This window comes from Lepisma saccharinum, chromosome 9, assembly GCF_977018435.1.
Source record: "Lepisma saccharinum chromosome 9, izLepSacc3.1, whole genome shotgun sequence".
NCBI lineage: Eukaryota > Metazoa > Arthropoda > Insecta > Zygentoma > Lepismatidae > Lepisma > Lepisma saccharinum.
Window position 1 is genome coordinate 41,638,714 of NC_139237.1, and position 19,881 is coordinate 41,658,594.

At 35.9% G+C, this 19,881-nt stretch overlaps 1 protein-coding gene across 9 annotated transcripts in view; it reads right to left on the reverse strand.

Annotated features, from left to right (window-relative positions):
• The window catches only part of LOC145992025 (uncharacterized), a 276,188-nt gene that overhangs the window by 70,405 nt on the left and 185,902 nt on the right, over positions 1-19,881 (reverse strand). Inside the window, exons 4-5 of one of the 9 annotated variants that reach the window (XM_083128065.1) lie at positions 9,282-9,612; positions 2,157-2,293 (exon numbers count right to left, since the gene is read on the reverse strand). The exons of 5 other annotated variants lie outside the window; for them this stretch is intronic. In XM_083128065.1, coding sequence (XP_082984191.1) covers positions 9,318-9,612 — 295 coding nt within the window. In that variant the 3' untranslated portion in view covers positions 2,157-2,293; positions 9,282-9,317. Of the gene's footprint in view, positions 1-1,566; positions 2,294-9,281; positions 9,613-14,220; positions 14,718-17,097; positions 17,492-19,881 lie in introns of those variants that run through there. 3 more of the 9 variants (XM_083128064.1, XM_083128058.1, XM_083128057.1) reach the window with 3 other exon arrangements.

The window sequence follows — 19,881 nt, forward strand, 5'->3', positions numbered from 1 at the left end:
GTAATGCAGTTACACTATTCTCACAATAATAGAATGACCACTCTAGGACCATGATAAAATTCAAGTATAATTCCCAGTTTTCAAAGAAAACTTTCCAAAACTTCAAGGCTACAAGCAGATGTTTTCTCTATTTCAACTTTATGTATTATCACCTCTCACCCCCCCCCCCCCCAACACCAAAATATTCCAATGTATGATTCCAATGTATCCAACAATTCTAATTTAATTCAATTATACAGTATATATATTTAAAATATTTAATTTAAGGTTTACATTTGACATTTGATATACTCAGACTCAAAATTTATTTAAAAAAACTGTAAAAGAATTTCAAACTGAAATTTAACTAATCAACTTCAAGATATCTTATCTTGCAATAATCTTCTGCCTGTCAGATAGATTGTTGTTCTGCAAAGGATACCAACACAAAGTAAATGGATTGACAGAATTCTGTTTTATTTTCCACGCAGCTTTCCTTTCCTTCTTCGATAAAAATAAAATCTAAACTGTGAAAAACTTGCCTGAGGGCATTTATAAATAAGTATAAAGTCAATGGGATTTGGATTAATAAAAGTTGCAATTTTTCACGTCTACAGAGAAACATTCATGCAGAATTCCGGAGCCAATAATTCATGCATAATTTCCAGAATTCAATGAATTCCTGGTAAGTAGCCACCCTGAATAAGTAATGGATTAACAGTTGCTTTTCTGTACACTTTACCAATAATGAACAAAATGGTTCATTATTGGTAAATAATGTTAACTTTTTGTTAATAAAATAACACAGTTAACATCACTGTTAATAAAATAGAAATAAAGATGTGACGTTCTTCAATGCAATGTCATCACCTTTATTCAGTTGCAAGTATTTGTATGACCGTAAAGGGGAAATCACGCCCACGGTAGACTCATGCTTGAATCCATTGATAGCAAGATCGTGATTTGACCATTCAACATGTTTTACAAAAGTAAAGAAAAATATTACATTTATTTACGAAACAAGACAAAAAATTGAACTCAACCAATTAACATTAACTGTTCTTCACTGCATGAATGCCTCTCTGATGGTGGCATGTCCTGGGTTCAATTCACGGTGGAGGCACATAGTGGTTCAGATCCAACTTTAAACTGTAAGTCCAGTCACAGTCACCTTATCTGTGCTAAAACAAATGTTCAACAATCAGCTGAAAGATCACTCCAGCTTTCTGAAGTATGAACAACATAAATAAAGCAAAATAGTTCTCTGTGGCAGCTATAAACACATGGAAATGTTGAAATAGATAAACAAGTTGATTTTGATTTTCCTAAGGAAACTGACACATGCGCACACACACACGAGATCGTGTGCATGCTAAAACTAATGTCTAAACATGCAGTATCTTCAGAAACAAAAAGTACAAAAACATAATCTAGAGTTTATTACAGTACAAATGTACAATTTTAATTTTCAATTAAATACAAAATGCATAAACTAAATCTGAAAGGTATTCAGAAAAAAAAATAGTAGATATTCAGTTAGGTTTAATCTACTACCATATAATGGTCATCTCTATATTAAAAAAAAAACTCAATTCTCACATGATACTCGATCAACAAACATTGTGCAAACATGTTAAAATATTTTTTAAATTATCTTTTTTACGTTTATTGCCAAATTTTAGCAATATTTTTTTCCTGGTGCATGAATGAGCAGATACCTTTCTGAACAAAATCACACGTTGCACACTGGACAAATAAAGACATCTCCTTTGGTCAACTTGGATATGTATTTTACGTATATGGGATTTCTTCCACCAATACAAAAAGCCATGACCACGATTCCATCATTTTATATCTTTCGTTTTAGTTAATTTTCCTTTCCCACCTCCATCATCATATTTTTAGCTAGTTCACATTAACTTGATGGCACAAATTATGAGATATCACTGTGTTCACTCAAACGGATAATAAAATATAGATTTGGAATGTGCATATTTGGGAATCTATTTAATGAGTTCACTTTCTTTCAGTCAATCCATGAAGCACTTTGTGATTATTTAACTCAGCTTCAGATGATAATGTTCTTCTGCAAACTTTGCAATAAAATTTGTCTGGTGCATGAACCAACAGATGGCGTGTCCAGGTACCCTTCTGTGTAAAACGCACATCACACACTGGGCAGGCAAAAGGTTTCTCCTTCGTGTGAACTCGGATATGCATTTTAAGTGCAGATGGTGTGAAGCATTCCTTTAAGCACCACGAACAAACATATTTGCTTCGGGGGAGGTAGGCAAGCGAAGTACTTAGAGCTGACCTGGAAAATAAAAAGTACCAGTTAGTTGCGTACAGAAATTGATTTGTTTCACTATTTTCACATGCATCATGCTATCAATCAATGCTGGTGAACAGTCAATTACGCTATTGTTTGTTTGTCATAGTTTGTTTTCAGTCTACTTTAAGCTTGGACAGGATATCTAGGACTGGACCTACGGGAGATTCAAACAATCATGCAATTTGTCTCCTCCAGGGACTGAACCCAGTGCCTCATGACTACAAGGTGCCAGAATTAAATTACACTATTTTAGACATCATGTTACATCTTAAAAAATGCTCAACTGCTACAATTATTCAAGTGCATTCATCTAAGATGATAACTGCCAATTTCTTGCATGTAAAGCCTAACTTTAGTTTCACAGTTGAGGTAAACTTCTAATGTTAGGCATTAATGCAATAAAGCAAAGAACGAGATACAAACGAGTATTTAACACAAGTGGAATTGATACATGGGAGAAGGGGAGGAGTAGAAAATATGATGATAAATTAGAAAAGTATCGTATGGTCAGTTAATGTGGTTCATAACTTTTCAAATATTCACTAAGAAGCAGAAAAAAGATTTACGCTTAAAACAAAATGTATTCTAAAATGACTAAAAGACGTGGTATGAGAGGTGTTTCAAAGTCCTGAGCCTCGCCCAGTAGGAAACCCTGTATGATCACATGTATAGCATATTTTTCTACATAGTTTCCTTGCAGGTCTACACACTCTCACCAGTGCTTCTGGAGTGCTCCGGATCCCAGTCAAAGCTTTTCTCAAGGGTGTCAAAGTAGTAACCCATAGCACTAATGATGTCATCATCACACTCAAAACACTACATAGCCAATGCTTTCTGCAGGTTTGGGAAGAGATGGTGCGAGATCAGGTGAATAAGGTGGGTGTTCCAACAATTCAACCTGCATTCATGAGTGGCAGCCATGGCAATAAGCGATATGTGCAGGGAGGCATTGCCTTGATGGAAGACCACCCATCGAGAGACATTTCAGTAGCCCTGCACCATTGATTTCAACATCTGTAGTTCTTCACTGATATATTCCATAGTCACATGCCTGTCTGCCATTATTATCTTGTGCACTTTGTCCATATTTTTCCTTTGTCAGCACCTCCACTGGCCTGCCATTCTCATTTATCCGGGCTTAAATTCCAGTACCCATCTCTTCACTATGGTGGAGGAACGAGCATGCTCACTTAATGTTGTCACTTCACGGATGTCCTTGGGTTGAAACTAGAGCTGACCCAATAATAATAATAATAATATATCTTTATTGAGCGGGCGAGGTTCAGCGTACGCTGTTCTCCCACCTAACCCTTGTCAGAATACAGTCTACAGTTACAAATGGTATATATATCCAATAAGAAAAAAGAAAGGAAAACAAAAATAATAATAATAATAATAATACAAATAATAGTAAATAAGTAAGAAAGATGAAAAAACTGCATGGATAATTTGAAATCAAATAAGAACTGTAAAGATACAATTAATGAGTATATGTATACACAAAAAGAAAAGATACATAAAACTAAATTCTAAATACAATTTTAAGTATATATATGTATAGGCACACACACATGTACACATAAATGCACATTTGTTAATGTTTGATGGTGCAAGAATAGAAATATTTGGCATGAGTAATACCAAATTCTTACATTGACATTAATACATTGTGGGATGTATTTTTATTCGTGTGTGCTTCTAGATTCAAACTGTTTACATAGTAGATAGTCCTTTGCTGTGGATTTAAGAGCATGCAGTGTTGATTGGTTAGTTATTGTTATGGGCAATTTATTCCAGGTTGAAACTGCATTTACCGAGAATGATGATTTGAAGGAGGCGGTACTGTGATGACATGTAAAAAGTTTGTTATGCCCTCGCGTGAAGTGTGAGTGTATTTGAGTGCCTACTTTAAGTTTTCTAAATAGATAATCTGGTTTACTTACTTTCAAAATTTTGTTTATGAAGGTGATATAGTGCAGATGCCTTTTTCTGTCCATTGTTAATATTTTCTTTGTGTTCAAATGAGGCAGGATATGTTCATATTTCCAATTATAAGCATAAGTTTACTCGACTTTTGATTTAAAATATTAATAAATTACATCAGAATAGTAAAACACCTCTTATCTATTAAAAAAAAATACAGTTTTCCCCCATGTAATATATGTCCAAAAACAATGAAAACTTTGAGTTTTGCACAACTTCCAGGATAATCAGACTCCACGAAAGTGTCACACAGCATTTTGAGGAATCAATATGCTGGAAAAAGTATCATCCTGTATTGTTAAATAAAATCGAACTGATATTTTTTGATACTGATACAAAAACATCGACATCGTCTCAGACCTAGTTGTAACCCCCTTGTTATGCAGATAGATACTTCATCACCACTGAGAGCCCTCCTACAAAAACATCGACATCGTCTCAGACCTAGTTGTAACACCCTTGTTATGCAGATAGATACTTCATCACCACTGAGAGCCCTCCTACAAAAACATCGACATCGTCTCAGACCTAGTTGTAACACCCTTGTTATGCAGATAGATACTTCATCACCACTGAGAGCCCTCCTACAAAAACATCGACATCGTCTCAGACCTAGTTGTAACACCCTTGTTATGCAGATAGATACTTCATCACCACTGAGAGCCCTCCTACAAAAACATCGACATCGTCTCAGACCTAGTTGTAACACCCTTGTTATGCAGATAGATACTTGATCACCACTGAGAGCCCTCCACTTTCCAGTACAGTCTACACCAGCCATGTCAAACTCAGTTCGTGAGCAGGGCCGCATAACGCAGAGGCATCTCCTGAATGCATGTGGTGCATGCTGCGCATGCGTCAATTGTGGGAAAAAGGACAGCTTGCTCTGCAACGACATTAATGAGCATTTCTACATTCTAATTTCTTCATATAGGAGAAGTAAGAGAGCGCTCAACTAAGCTTCTATTACATTTCTTGGATCTGAAGTGAAAGAAAGTAATAATTCTTTTCCCACAATTGACGCATGTGTCACTTCAGATCCAAGAAATGTAATATAAGCTTAGTTGAGCGCTCTCGTGTAAAATAAATACTTCTCCTATATGAAGAAATTAGAATGTAGAAATGCTAATTAATGTCGTCGCAGAGCAAGTTGTCGTTTTTCCCACAATTGATGCATGCGCAGCATGCCTCTGCCTCTGGCATAACGTTAATGTCAAAACTCTCCGGGCCGCACATCTCAAACTCCAACCCCTTGAAGTCCAAAACTAAGGGGTTCGCCCCTGATGGGGAGGATTCCAGTAATTACTATTTCAGCATCTGTATATTATAAAAACTAGATGTATAGTCCCCTCCCAAGTGCCATGAATTTGCAACCATGGGAGATGCAAAAACCAGAAGGCAGAATTCTCCCTCATCCCCTTTTCATGTACCACCCTGCTTAGAACTGAATGATTACACGATTATGTGTGTGCGTATAATTGTAGTAACACTATTTTAATTATAATCCTCATTGGTTTTTATTGAAATAAAAATAAACTGAAATATTTGTTCATAGTCTGTGATATTATTTTACATGTATAAATTGGTTACAATTGTGCAAACATTTTGACAAGAAACATTCTATGGATAATTCTAGTTTCCTTTCTCAGAGATCTGACACTTTTTATTATTATTATTATTATTATTAGAAACTAGCTTCTCAATGTCTGCATTACGTTTTTGTTCGCAACACACTCTTAATGCAGAAAACAAATGTTTGTCAGTTATTCTTGATCTCTTGGCTGTTATATTAATCTTTATAATGGAGAACAACTATTCACCAAGACAACTGCTGCTAAAATAGATAAAATTCCAGCAGCAAAATGACTTATCCGAGGATACTGCTGTGGGAGACATGAGAAAAATTTAGAAACACCCACTTCACGATATTTCTATTTCAATTTGAGTCAGATTGTAATTCAATAAATTCCATTTGAAGGTCGAGCAATGAACAAGAAAAATTCCATTTGCACTCTTTGAAGTCTTGAAACCTTAAATCAAGCACCCAAATTAACCACTGATATTACTGATAAGTTGGGAATTGACAAATTAAAAAAAATATATGTACTACTGAGATAAAGGAAGACCGCACCTTCTCCAAATGGCATCCACTTTCTTGAAAATATCTTCTGTTGTGTTACAGAGAGAAATCATGTCCAGCAGTTCTTCTGCCACACTGAGATGAGAATCACATCCACGAATAAATACAGCTAACTGAGCTACACCACGCCACATATGTCCATACTTTCATCTGTTGCGAGCAAAAAGGCAACATGACCAGCAATTGCCACTTTCAATTGTTCATTGATATCGACTGCTAAATCATCGATACTCTCCTCATCTGTATTTCTGATTTATTTTTTTTTAAATCAATTTAGTTATTTAGAATTGCTTTTCTGCCACTTTTAGCTAATAGCGATGATGAGAATGAATGATAATATCCTGAAATTGATGAAGGGACACACCCAAAGAACACCCATGCCCAGGGTGGGATTTGAACCAGACCCCTGGTGTCGTATGATGCTGTGTTAACCACTGCACCACAGAGATTGGAAACTATATTTCGTGAGAAAGAAAAATTTGTGAATAAATTCACCTACCAGAGCAAAAAATTTCCACCCATTTCACTATTCCATTCACAACAAAAGTAAACAAGCTTCCATTTGACTTGAAAAAGTGTGCATTCCAGTTCTACAGCTCATTTCTTACTACCACAAAAACTGACATTCCTTCCATGAACTGACTCATTGGCAACATTAAGTATGCACACATCCCTCTCCCAAACAGCAAGATATTCTTATACTTCAGAAATAAATTGTCGATCAACTTGATTAGTTAACATCATACCTACATCTTATGTTCCTGTGCAGGGAAAATATGTCAATACGTATTGGGAAGTTTCCATGTAGTCGGTGCTTGTTTCTTGAGAAAAGAAAAAGTGGGATAACTATAAATGTATAAATAATATTGCATGCATGAATTGTACGCAGGGCCAAGGTGGGCCGCATTAAGGGATACTGGGGGCTGCGAGTTTGACATGGCAGGACTACACTCAGCACAATCAAGGATCTCCATAACACAAGCAGACCAACACTTAGTGATGAAAATTGCCACTCACATACACAAAGAAAAGCACTATAGATTCTCTAAATTATTTTATGGTTGAATCCCTGGGTTTATGTCATCTTACATCACACCCCTAGCTCTTACCACTAACTTATCAAGGAAACCTTAAGCTTTTGAGACTTGTGGAAACAACCTGCAGACTCTTTATAACAATAGTGGATAGATAAAAACCATCAATTTTATATTTGTATTTCCAATTTTCCACTATTTTTCTGCTACTTTTGGCTATACACACTGATAAAGATGAATGATGATTAGATTAAATTGATGAAAGAAAACTCTCAAAGAATGACAAAATGAGGACTTGATCCTGGAACATTCGATGGAAAGACTGTATGTCAACCACTTAACATGCTCAGCCACAATGGCGACATGCATTACAGAAAAGATTCATAAGAGAGATTCATTACTGCAAAAAATGAAGTCAAGTTATATTTGCCCATTTGGTTTCAAGCATGTTTTCAATTTCTCTTTCCTTGAGTATTTTTCTTATTTCCATTGTGCAGCATGCAAATACTAAATTTGTATATGAATTTTCTCACCGATGGTTACATACAGTTCAACACCCATGACCTTGAACAGGAAAATTTTGGTGGTGAGATTAGAAGTAAACCTAAATGCAAATACTAAACTAATATCATTCTGTATAAAGTACATTTACTGTACCAGTCAATTTTACATGCTGAAATAATATTTTATATCATAAATTCAATTCATATTGTTGCATTGTACTATATTAACATTGTTGCAGATTAATAGAATCAAATAACAAGACAATGGGAACTTACCACTCATGCTTATTTTATATTATACATGGAAAAGCTGGATAGATTTCCATTCGCACAGGATGTTTTTGAACTATTTTCAGTTCAAAGTAGAGCTTAGCTAATATCAAGTCATTGACTGATATTGGTGATATTAGTATCAGGAAGTTTTAATTTGAATTTAATCATGGATATCAGGGATATATCAAAGGGTGTGCAAAATTCCAGATTTAACATATATATATATATATATCTTGGTAATTATGCAAAAGTCTCACACTGTGGCTGTTTGATTTTTGAGCTCTGGCTATGGGACATGCACAGGTTCGAGTCTCCTGGGGGAAGTGTAACAAATTTTCTCCTGAGATTTCGGCCTGCGTATGGGACTGGCTACGAATAAGTAGCATAACTTGGTCACGAAAACCTGCACACGACTGGAGGGTTGTCCTGCTGACCACGTCACCCCATAATTGGTTGGATGATCTCACCTCGACAGGTGGAAGTGAGGTTGGCAGTCGGTAGGTAAGCCTGGCCCTGATGGGCTGTTGCGCCACAGGTTATCAATATTTTAATTATGCAGAATGCACAACTTTGTATAATTTTGTGCCAATTTTGTGTGATGAATTTGATTTCATGATTAAATTATATATTATATATTCTGAATCATCTCATAACAGGATCAACCTAGCCAAATGGTTAGTGGTCTAGCCTTTGGTGCGAGTGGATCTTGGTTTGATTTCTGGTGGGAACCCATAAAATGTCGGTGTTGACCCAGCATTCTGAAGTCAATTGGGGAGCTACTTCAAAATAGGAAGCTGCAGGAACTCGATGTGATGATCCCGTGTCACCCAATGAAAAAGCTGCTTGGTACAGCAGAGGGCAGTTGAGTAGTGTAATATAGTTTTTTGAATTATTTCATACATGAACCTAACCACATTTTTAACCAGAAAAGGTGGTATGTTAATATTGTTCAGTTGCAATGAAACAGTAACCTTTGCAACATTTCTACAATGTCTATATATCATTAATAACGGTACTGGCTCAGCCTTAGTACATACCACATAACAATACAGTAAATCTAACAAAACTCTTCTTCATTCCTTTGTCGTTGCAGCATGAAGCTCGTTGTGGCGTTTCAGATCCATTTCAGAAGAAAGATATCTTCCACACTCCTTGCAATAAAATTTATTGGTAGCGTGAAGCAGAAGGTGACGTTGTAAGCTGTTCTTGTGACTAAAACGTCTATCACACCCTGGACAGCCATAAGGTTTCTCCTTTGTATGAACCCTAAGATGCTCCTTGAGTTTAGATGCAAAATCATATTCCTTCAGACACCACGAACAAACGAATCTATTTCCAGATCCAACAGTCCCTGACATTCCAGTGAAGCTGTAAAAAAGGAACAATTGACAATTTTACACTTTTTGTACATTTAAATTAAAGCAATTTAGCTATTCTATGCACATGAAAAGTTTTGACATAAAATGTTTAATATTTTCAAATTCTAATAATTCAGGTACCAGCAGATCATCACTGATTTACATCAAGACATCACAATATCTAACAAAATCTTCAGTTTTCATTCATATTCTGCCATTTTTTTCATTTTTGTTTTCTACCAACAACATACAGGCAGGCTCCTAGCCAGGCAGGGGCTGGGGGGGGGGGGGCCTCAGCCCTCTTTACATTAGGTAAACTATTTTGCATAATTTGTTTGCAGTGAAGAGTGAAAATGTAGACAACTCACAACTTTAAGGATAAATCCACAGAACATGAACATTATCTATTATATTCGCTCATTTTGCTTATGAGCAGAAGTAGCTGCAAGTATTTAGAATATTCTCTAGACTTCAGAAAGTTCTTTCATAGGGGAGTTTCTGTATCTGTACCTTCACTGTCCCTGTTGCAACCTCCCATTTAGACAGAAATCTGTGAATTTGATGTCATCATGCAAGTTCCCTCCGCATCTGCATCAAAGGTCAACAACAGCTCCCAAGTTTTGGGAAGGAAGGGGAGTTTAATTGCTTCGGCCGGGGGTGGAATATACTGTAGGCACTGTGATTAAATATTGTGCATTTTTTTGTGTGTGATATACATATCTGTATCATCTAAAATAGTATGGGATGTGTAAGGGATAATTTCAGTATCAGTCCATTAACACTTCAAGAAATGTTTTAAAAGAGGTAGAAAAATGTAGTATTTGTGTAGTATATGATATTTATAAATGAATGAGCGCCCCACCCCCACACATAATTTACCTTCATTTAATATTTTTTTTAAAAAATGGACTAGGTTTACAAAGCCCCCTGACAACCCATGAGCCCACCCTGGAGATCAGAAGGCACATTGTTCAGCTTTTTGGGGAGGGGGCAACAAACTGTAGTTCCTACATGGCATATGTGCCTCTCTCTTTTTAACATACAGACAATTCATGGCACTGCTCACCTTAAAAATTGAGCAAGCTAGTAAACAAGACCCTCGTAGAGGTTGGAATTGATTATTGCAAGTGTCTCATGTAACAGAAATCCAATAAGGCAGGTTTCGAGCAACAAAACGCTGCTATGAAATCAAGGTGCTAGTGGAGGAGGCAAGTGTGTTCTTGAAGAGCAAGAAAGGTGAAAATCTGAGGTAATCAAATTGGTTAAAAAAAAAAAAAAAAAAAAAAAAAGATTTCGTCAACCAAATCACTCCCTCTGCCAAACCTGGCCACCCCTGAACTCAGAATCCACGTATGGTAGCATATACAAACTTGCATGTAAATGAAACAACAATTAAAGGGCTCTCACTCTATGTATAGTTATTTTATTGTAGGTTGTATGCTTGATACAGTTACAAATTTAGCAAACATACAACGATTTGTACTTATACATCTTCAGCTGCCATTCCAGAACTAAGAAAGAGAGATCTAGACATACTGGAGATAAAATATATAAATTTACACAAACTTTAAAAGCTGCAATCAGATTTAAACTAACATTAACAAATTTCAATCTTTAGACTGTTATTTGATAATAACTTTAATAACCTTGACACAAGCTGATTTGGTCATACTATTGATGTCAGTGAAAATACCAATTGTACCGAGCCACAGTAATGCCATACTCACTTTTTATAGTACAATTACTTAATATTCCCCATTCTGTAGTTGATTTCAACTGGTTAGTAGTTATTAAAAGTTGTATGGAAAGTTTAAAGAAACTTCACACTTAAGTGACGAGTGTCATGCTACACATGTAAATTGAGAATGAACCAACATGCAAGTACTTGTTTGGTGAAATCCTCATGTGACACATGTTGCTTATTGCTTCATTCTGAAACTCCTTTACATGTTATTTTCATGCAATTTTGATTCCTTGCAACTACCTTGGGTAGTATGTACTGTATTGGACAATATAACATTTGGTTATTAAACATGTGTGTTTGTAGTGGTATTGACTAAACTATGGATGTTGATAGAAGAGATGACAGAAGATTGTGAATAAATGTCAAAGTGTGTCAAATTACACAGTTTTAGCAGAATCACTGAACACATCAGCTGTCTTAGCTATGGTTACAGCACCTTGAATACGTAGTGTGGAAAACGGCGCTGTTCTGGTCTCTTTGGCAGGTTCCACTCGAATATGATACAGCTAAACGCACTGGTGTCAGTCTCGCTGCATGGTATTCGTGTGCTTATAATGGAAGTAAATGGGGTTTTCGCTGCAACGTCTAATTCTTTTACATGAAGCATTTCTATGAATGTGATAATTGCTATGATATTTGGTACAGTGGTCGCGAAGATATTAACGAACATTCTAGACAGCCTACCACGCCCTGTTATCGTTACTTTCATTAATAATACGGGAGAACATATACGCGTGGAATGCTCTTGGTAACTACATTTTTGTGTATTAATTAGGTTCATTATTATTATCTTCATCATAATTTCTTTTAAAGATATACACAGAAGCATTTGTATGTTTGATATTTACTGTTTCTTTTCTTCCACTTGAAACTAATCGCGGCGATGAGATGATGATGATCGCATGAAACGACAAGGGAAAACCCACAAAACTTCCTTAGTGCCATTGACATGAGTGTAAGGTAACTTTCAGACCAATAGGACAAGTGACACGTGATGTTCACACTGATGTGACTAGTGACACAGACACTCCTGGACTGTAAAATAGCATTCATTGTGCATGAGGGTCCAAACAACAAACGATACGATCAAATGTCATATTCGCATGCTACTTGTTACTTTGTTGGAAAGCTTCTTAAAGGAAGGGTGCTCAGACCAAAGCCACATGCTACAGGGGGAGTTCCCAACCAAGTGAGAAGTGACATGGTGCCTTCAGTCTATTAGCAAGCATTTGCTGCTAATTGTGCGAACAACAGATTTAGGTGACACAATAAACTGCACATTACAACAGATCTAGGCAACAAGATAAGCCACACGTGTCGCTTTGTCGCATGCGTGTCGCTCAAACTGGGCAAATTCCTCAATAGCTTACAACGTCTTGCCGTGGTTTGTTGTTCGCGCATGTGCGATGCAATGAGTGTCTTGCTTTAGGGAGATTGCGCACTAAAGCAACAAGCGACACGTGACACTTATCGCTTGAGGATTTCACAAACTGATGCTGGCTTGTGCTGCCTGTCATGCTGCTACAATGTAAAATGTTGCTCTTCATTGGCTAGTTTCCAAGATATGTGTCGCATGTCGCTTCGGTATGAAAATTGCCTTGGACAGAAGGACCCGTGTCGCTTTGGTATGAAATCCCCATATCGTTTGTCGTGTGTCGCTTTGGTATGAAATCCCCATATCGTTTGTTGCTTTGGTCTAAAATCTCCTTGAGGAAACGGTGCAGTCAGAGCTTGTGTCCCTAGGGTTTGAAAGGCTGCATTGATTACAGACTGCTTGATTACAAGCGACACTTGTGGTTTGTCGCCTCCGTATGAAATATCTCTCAGGATACTAATATCATAGAAAAATAAACTCTAGTACACAATCCAACACCTGATGTCCAGCCGGAATCACATTGCGATGTTTCTTCTTGTGTTATGCATGCTATTTAATTTATTTATTAATTTTATTTTACATTTCTTTCCAAATTAATGCCATTTCGTGACTGCATATCACTCCACAAATATAACTGTTTCCATCAATTCACTAACCTCCTTTCAAGACAAACAAATCTACACAATATATTCCAAAAACTAACTAAGCCACATTACTTTCATAAGAAAATTAGCAGCAATACTGATCGCACTGCCATCTATGTTTCTTGGGTCGTTTTCCACATTACGTGTTCAAGGCGCTGTACTACGGTTAAGTTGATTTGACTTTGAGCCAATGCTATTAGGCACCTTTCATGCTGAAGTGACATGTGGCACAAAAAGCTCACCAAGCAATAGCAAAACAAGTTCCTAAGAGGAAGATGTCAGCAGCCACTGAAATTTATAGATTTTTTTTTAAGCATATAATTCAGTACTTCCATTTAGTGTAATAACTTGCAATCACATCTTTCAGTCCCCAAAACATGAAACGCTCTCTTTTAATTATGAAATTCACCTTTGGAACAAAATGTTGGAAACAAATTAATTTTAAAAATGTTTAGAAATATTTGAAAAGGTGGAACATGTGTTGTTTCATTTCTACTCTGAACTTTATGAACAATGGAAAATACAAATAACAAAGTTACCAACCATTATGGTAACTGAACATTTTTTTCTTCTATTTTTCGAGATCACAAAATTTTCAAAGGAGAAATCAGGAGTGAAACTATCAATTCTACAGGATACTTGTTTTATTTCTTTAAAAAGCAATACATATATATTTATTCACTAACAATATATATACATATATGAAATATTGATGTCGATATTCCCTATCGAAAATGATACTTGAATAGTATAACAATTTAAAGTTGTATTGGAACTAACATTTTCAGTCTAACAGCATTTCACTTTGAAATATTCGAAAATTTACGGTGATATAATCAGAATATTAAAAGAAGCGTCACGTCATAAAAAAATCTACTTTTGTCACCAACAATTACCACTACCAAAATATTAATAAAAATTGTGCATTTGGAACAACATCCTGTATATGTAAACTCCAGAATGGTATGTGCAGTTAGATTTGAAATGATACTTTCTGTGATACTTATGCATCAGCCTTAGTTTGATTGCCTCAATGTTTTTCAGCTGCAGCATGAATAATGTTGTGCTGATTCAATTCAGTCACTGAAGACAAATTTCTTTGGCACACATTACAATAAAATTTGTCAGCAACATGAAGCAGCAAGTGACGTCGCAAATTATTCTTCTGACTAAAGCGTCTGTCACACCCTGGGCAGGCAAAAGGTTTCTCCTTCGTGTGAACCCTCATGTGCAGCTTGAGTTTTGACGGATGCCCACATTCCTTTGAGCACCAGGAACAGACATATCTACTGCTGCTTGGGTAGCTTGGTCCATTTTCATAAAATCCAACATCATCTAATGTCCCAGTGAGGCTGAAAAGAACAAAATATGGAAAGAACAATTATTTTAGTTTTAAATGTTTTAAAAGATAGCACTTCTGAAATTTTGTCTGCATGTTAAAATGCTAACCAATGCATTAAAAAACATTTTGTATATATAATTTACAAATTGAATAATAATAATACGTAATTATTATTAACTTGATACAGAAATTTCATATGCACAGCGCAGGATTCAAACCCAGGACACTGTGGAAGTAGGCACATACACATAAATAACCTGACATCCTTAGAAGCCTATTAATGAACTTTTGAACTCCTGGCCCCTTCCTTGTTATCAGCATATGTTTGTAAAGGGCTGTTCTTTATATCCCCAAAATCACCACAGATAACACAAGCAACGAAGACATCTTTGTAAGAGGAACTGCACTGACTGGGGGAAAGGGTAGAAAATGAAAACTTTACATTCTCTATACTTAGTGCATATTCATTCTTTCGACATGTTAATGACTTCCCTTTCTGACAAAAACAGTCTTCTTTGGGGGTGGTGATCTCAAAATATATGGCACCATACTGAACTATAAATCTGGAATCTCCTATAACTGAGTGTATAGATTTCTTCCGAGCTTTCTTTTAGTCACAGTATGTACATGGGTACCAGTTAACAAATGGATTGCGAAGGCTATCATCTATTGTGAACACTGTATGTACCGGTGACATGCGAGAAGGGGACTTTGGCTATCAAAATAGATAAGAAAAACTTGATAATGAAGTGATTTTAGGGTATAACAAATGCAACTCACACAAAATGTTAATGTGAAAGAAGTTTTGATTAACTTGTAACCTCCATTAAATATTATGGACAAATTCATGTAGACACTTTGAGACTTCTGGTCTAGCCCTTCCAAAAGTAAAATCCAACTTAAATACTAAAACAAGAGATTATGTTATCAACTGAGATCAGTACAAATGTTCTTCACATCAAAACAAAGAATAATGCTATAGTCTATGCGTTTACTTCGTTAACGTTGAAGAACTGAAGAAAGCTGCCACCATGAACGTGGGTGGGGATAACTAGCGGGCAAGTTGTTTTCGTCCAATCACACTCAACCTTCATCCAATGGGTGCAGCTCTCATTCTGCTCGTCTACTCCACGTGGAGTCTCAGTAACATGACTGCGGATACGCTGTTGCCGTACTTTGCAACTTCAATGTGGAGACCGTGGGAGGAAGGTGCTTGTGCACGGAGGGACAAGGTGGCGTAGAGTAGATGTGTGGCAGCACTGTGCGTTGAATGTGATTGTTGCAGCTGGTGGGCACGTTCCGTGGACTTCAAAGCCAGCCGGTCGTTAACGTAGCTAGCACATCGACTATACAAAGGACACTCTTGTCCAAGTTGGGATTCAAACTCAGGACTTTCAATGGTGAGGTAAGGGTTGCATTGCTTTTTCAAGTACAATTTATGCACATATAAGCTAATCGGGACTGAGTCTGCAGTTTTAGTGTGGAATCAGAAGAACTATGTGCATCCACCAAGTATGGTTGGATAAGTTTATTACCATTTGAGCACCAAATTGGCATTTATAATTATTTTCGTATGTTCCCTACAACGTAGTTACATACATTACTTAAGAAGGTGAATGAACCACACAGGCTTGTTCTGAAACATGTGCAAATTTATATTGGAGATTGATTATAGAATATTAATGTCTGTAAATTTTACATTGGAAATTTAACAATATCAACAATAATATTAACTTTAGTCCATTTTAACTAGGACTGAGCCAATACTAATGTATTGGTAACTGTCAGTACAAACTTTATCATCTCCATGGGCCAATACTTTTCCACACAATGCTACTCATCACTTGTGGAGTGTAAATAAATCTGGAAATTATGCAAAAATTCATAACTTACATCAGTTTATAAAAAAAAATTATGAGGCAAAAATGGATTTTTATGATCAAATGTTCCAATTTTCTTGCACAGATCCCATGAATGTTTTAAAGCAAAATTCTGATATATTTGCACTGGAGTAATTACATATATATAAACATTTGTAAATGATATGAAGAACTTTAAATAGCTACAACATTCAAGCATCAACATCGGTATTTCTGAGAATTGGTAAGGGTATAGGTTCAAAATAGAATCAGCTTCACACTGATTGAAAAACATTATTACTTGAAATGAAAATGTTCACTGCTTCTATGAATTTTATTTTAATTTTTTTCCTCAGGTAAATAAAATACAATGACAATAAAATACACAATTATGCACACAATGAATTTACACAAAAATTTTGAAATAATATTGTTTTTTTATTTCTCAAAATGAAACCACAGCTTAGAGTTTCACACGACTAACATGTGCTTTCACAAATTTTATTATATTTGTGATTATAATTTACATGTCTAAAAATAATATATTACAAGATATATAAGTACAACAGATATTTAAAACATATTTTGGAAACAATTTCAGTTGTTTTGATGCTGCCCCATGTGCAATTTCATATGCACATTGAATTCAGCTTCAGACGACACATTCTTTGCACAGAATTTACAATTAAACTTGTCTGGAGTATGGAGGAATATTATGTGACGCTGCATACTATCTTTACGGCTGAAGGGTCTTTCACACACTGGGCAGGCATATGGCTTCTCCTTCGTATGGACTCTAATGTGCTCCTTCAGTTTGAATGGACTTCCACATTCCTTTGAACACCAGGGACACATGTTTCTGCTCCTATGGCGTTTATCAGTAGAAATCACTTTTATGTTAAACTCAGCTGTACTGCCAACAAATCTGGAAGAAAAAAATGGATTCATTACATATCTATGAGAACAAGAAATGCATATGTAGCAATCTTCAGTGATTAGGTGTACAACTAAATTTCTGACATTCTAAGAATGAATATATTTTTTCTTTGCTAATGACACAAAAGTATAATCTTCACCCAATTTACACTATTACTTTATTTGTAAAGAAACATTAAAATGTACTTATGCATAAAATTTACAATTGCTTAGGGAATTAAAAAATGCTTTCAGAATGTATATTATCAAGCAACTATGTCATATAATGAAAATAGTCTGAGTAAGAAGTTTTAGTAGCGGCTGGTATAAGGGAGTGAACTGTGTAGTCCCAAAAGTTATGAATTTTCGAAAATGTTGCATAATTTGTATTTTTTTTCCAAGCTGGTGTACATGCATTACATATCCTCAATGAGTGGTCTTTTGCCATGCTTCCCTGCACATTTGGTCCATAGGGCCAAAACAAGAAGTCAAATTCCATAAGCTGTCAATGCTGTCACTCTTATACATTGTTTTTCTTTTTTTTTCCCCCAAGAAGTTTCAGCCTATTTTAAACACAAACACAATGTACCCTGCTACATACTACATTTTTTCATTCACTTTGGGATGGCCTCCCCGATGGCGCAGTGGTAGCGTCGTTGCCTTGTAATCAAAGGAGGCACAAGTGGTTCGGATCCCACTTTAAACTGTAGGCCCAGTCCCGATTAGCCTTACTGTGCATAAAGTGGACTTAAAACACAATCAACCAATCATTCACTTTGGTCTATTGTGATGGCCACAGGAGCATGCCAAATGCAATATGGTGGAGGCACATAGTGGTTCGGATCCCACTTTAAACTGTAGGTCCAGTCTCGGTTAGCCTTACTGTGCATAATCAATCAATTAATCAAACCAAATGCAAATTTTTGGAAAATTTTGATTTTCTTCTTCCTTTAACATTTATTATTGACACGTAAAATGCATAAATTTCACCTATGCTAAAAGCCCTGTCATTCCAAAAAGATTTCATCTCTCTATGAAAATTAGTTGAAAAGCATGCACTTGAAAAGTCCTATCCAAAGAGGCTATACATGTGCACAAGGCTTCGCCTGCTAGAGGTAAGGGTTAATCAAAAACGTAACAAACAATGCTATAAGAAAACAAATTAACAAGTTACACATTCTTCCTCCAAATATTCTCCACCTTACATGTAGGTGAGCAGAAGAGTTATGGAATACAGAAATATGCATAAGCTATTTGATAAAATATACAAAATATTTTATTATTCATTCATTATTGAGCCATATCAGGGTAATGATAATATTAATCTGTGGTAATATTTGGGTATTTATAGATCACACAATGTCTTGAATATAAAATTCCATATTGCTGATCTTTATTTGTCTATACAATTAAAAGTGAGGCTTTCTTCTTATGGAAATTTAGAAATATAATGGCAAAAGATTATTTATTTCTTTAAATACACAAGAACTACATAAATAAGTAATGTATACAGCATGATTGTACAATGTATATTTTTTATATATTTAAGCTGAACATAGTATCTAGAATATTATAGTTCCACTAAAGCCCTACACAAATAACGAACTTCCGAATTGCCAAAAAAAGAAACCCAAAGACACCGACCATGTGCACTCAGTTCCTCACGCCAACCTTCTGGGGTGTTACTGGCTCAGCATTTCTTTTCCCCATCTCAAAATTCCCTGCATTGCAGCCTTCCTGGTGAAATAGTAAGCACGTCACATAGTTGAGTCTTCACATTTGCTCCTTTCATCAATTCACTGTTACTCCTCATTATCAAAATTAATGTAGAGGCAGAAAAGTAAATAATAATAATAATAATGAAAATATTAGTGAAATGAAAAATGGCAGCAAATGATGAGATTAATTACTTAAGCTATATTTGATTAATCAGACTTGCTATATCTTCAATACTCACACTTTTAAGCTGAATTTAACACAGTTACAATCAAATAGTAGAAATATGTTGCCTGCAAGTGCACTAGGACTAAAATTCCTGTGAAATTTCCTTGCTGGAAACTGGAAGCAGCACAATCTCTATATGTGTAAAACCAGCACAAAGAACATTAGGGAAATAGCAGAGAGTGGTAAGAGATCTGGGGTCGAGGATGTGTCAGGTGGGTGACACACTATGATGAAATCTCTCTGGAAATACGTTGCTCTTGCCTCTGAATGAACATGCTTGAGAAGCAGTGTTTCCTTTCCCCACGACAAGCTATTTAAAGGAAGCCAGGGTCATCTCTGCCGTCAGGAGATTCCCCAAGCTGGAGAAAACGTCCCATGCATTCAGACAAATAATTAGAACTATTCACGGACTGGAAGTAAAGAAATGCATGAATCGAAGACTGATTTGAAAGCATA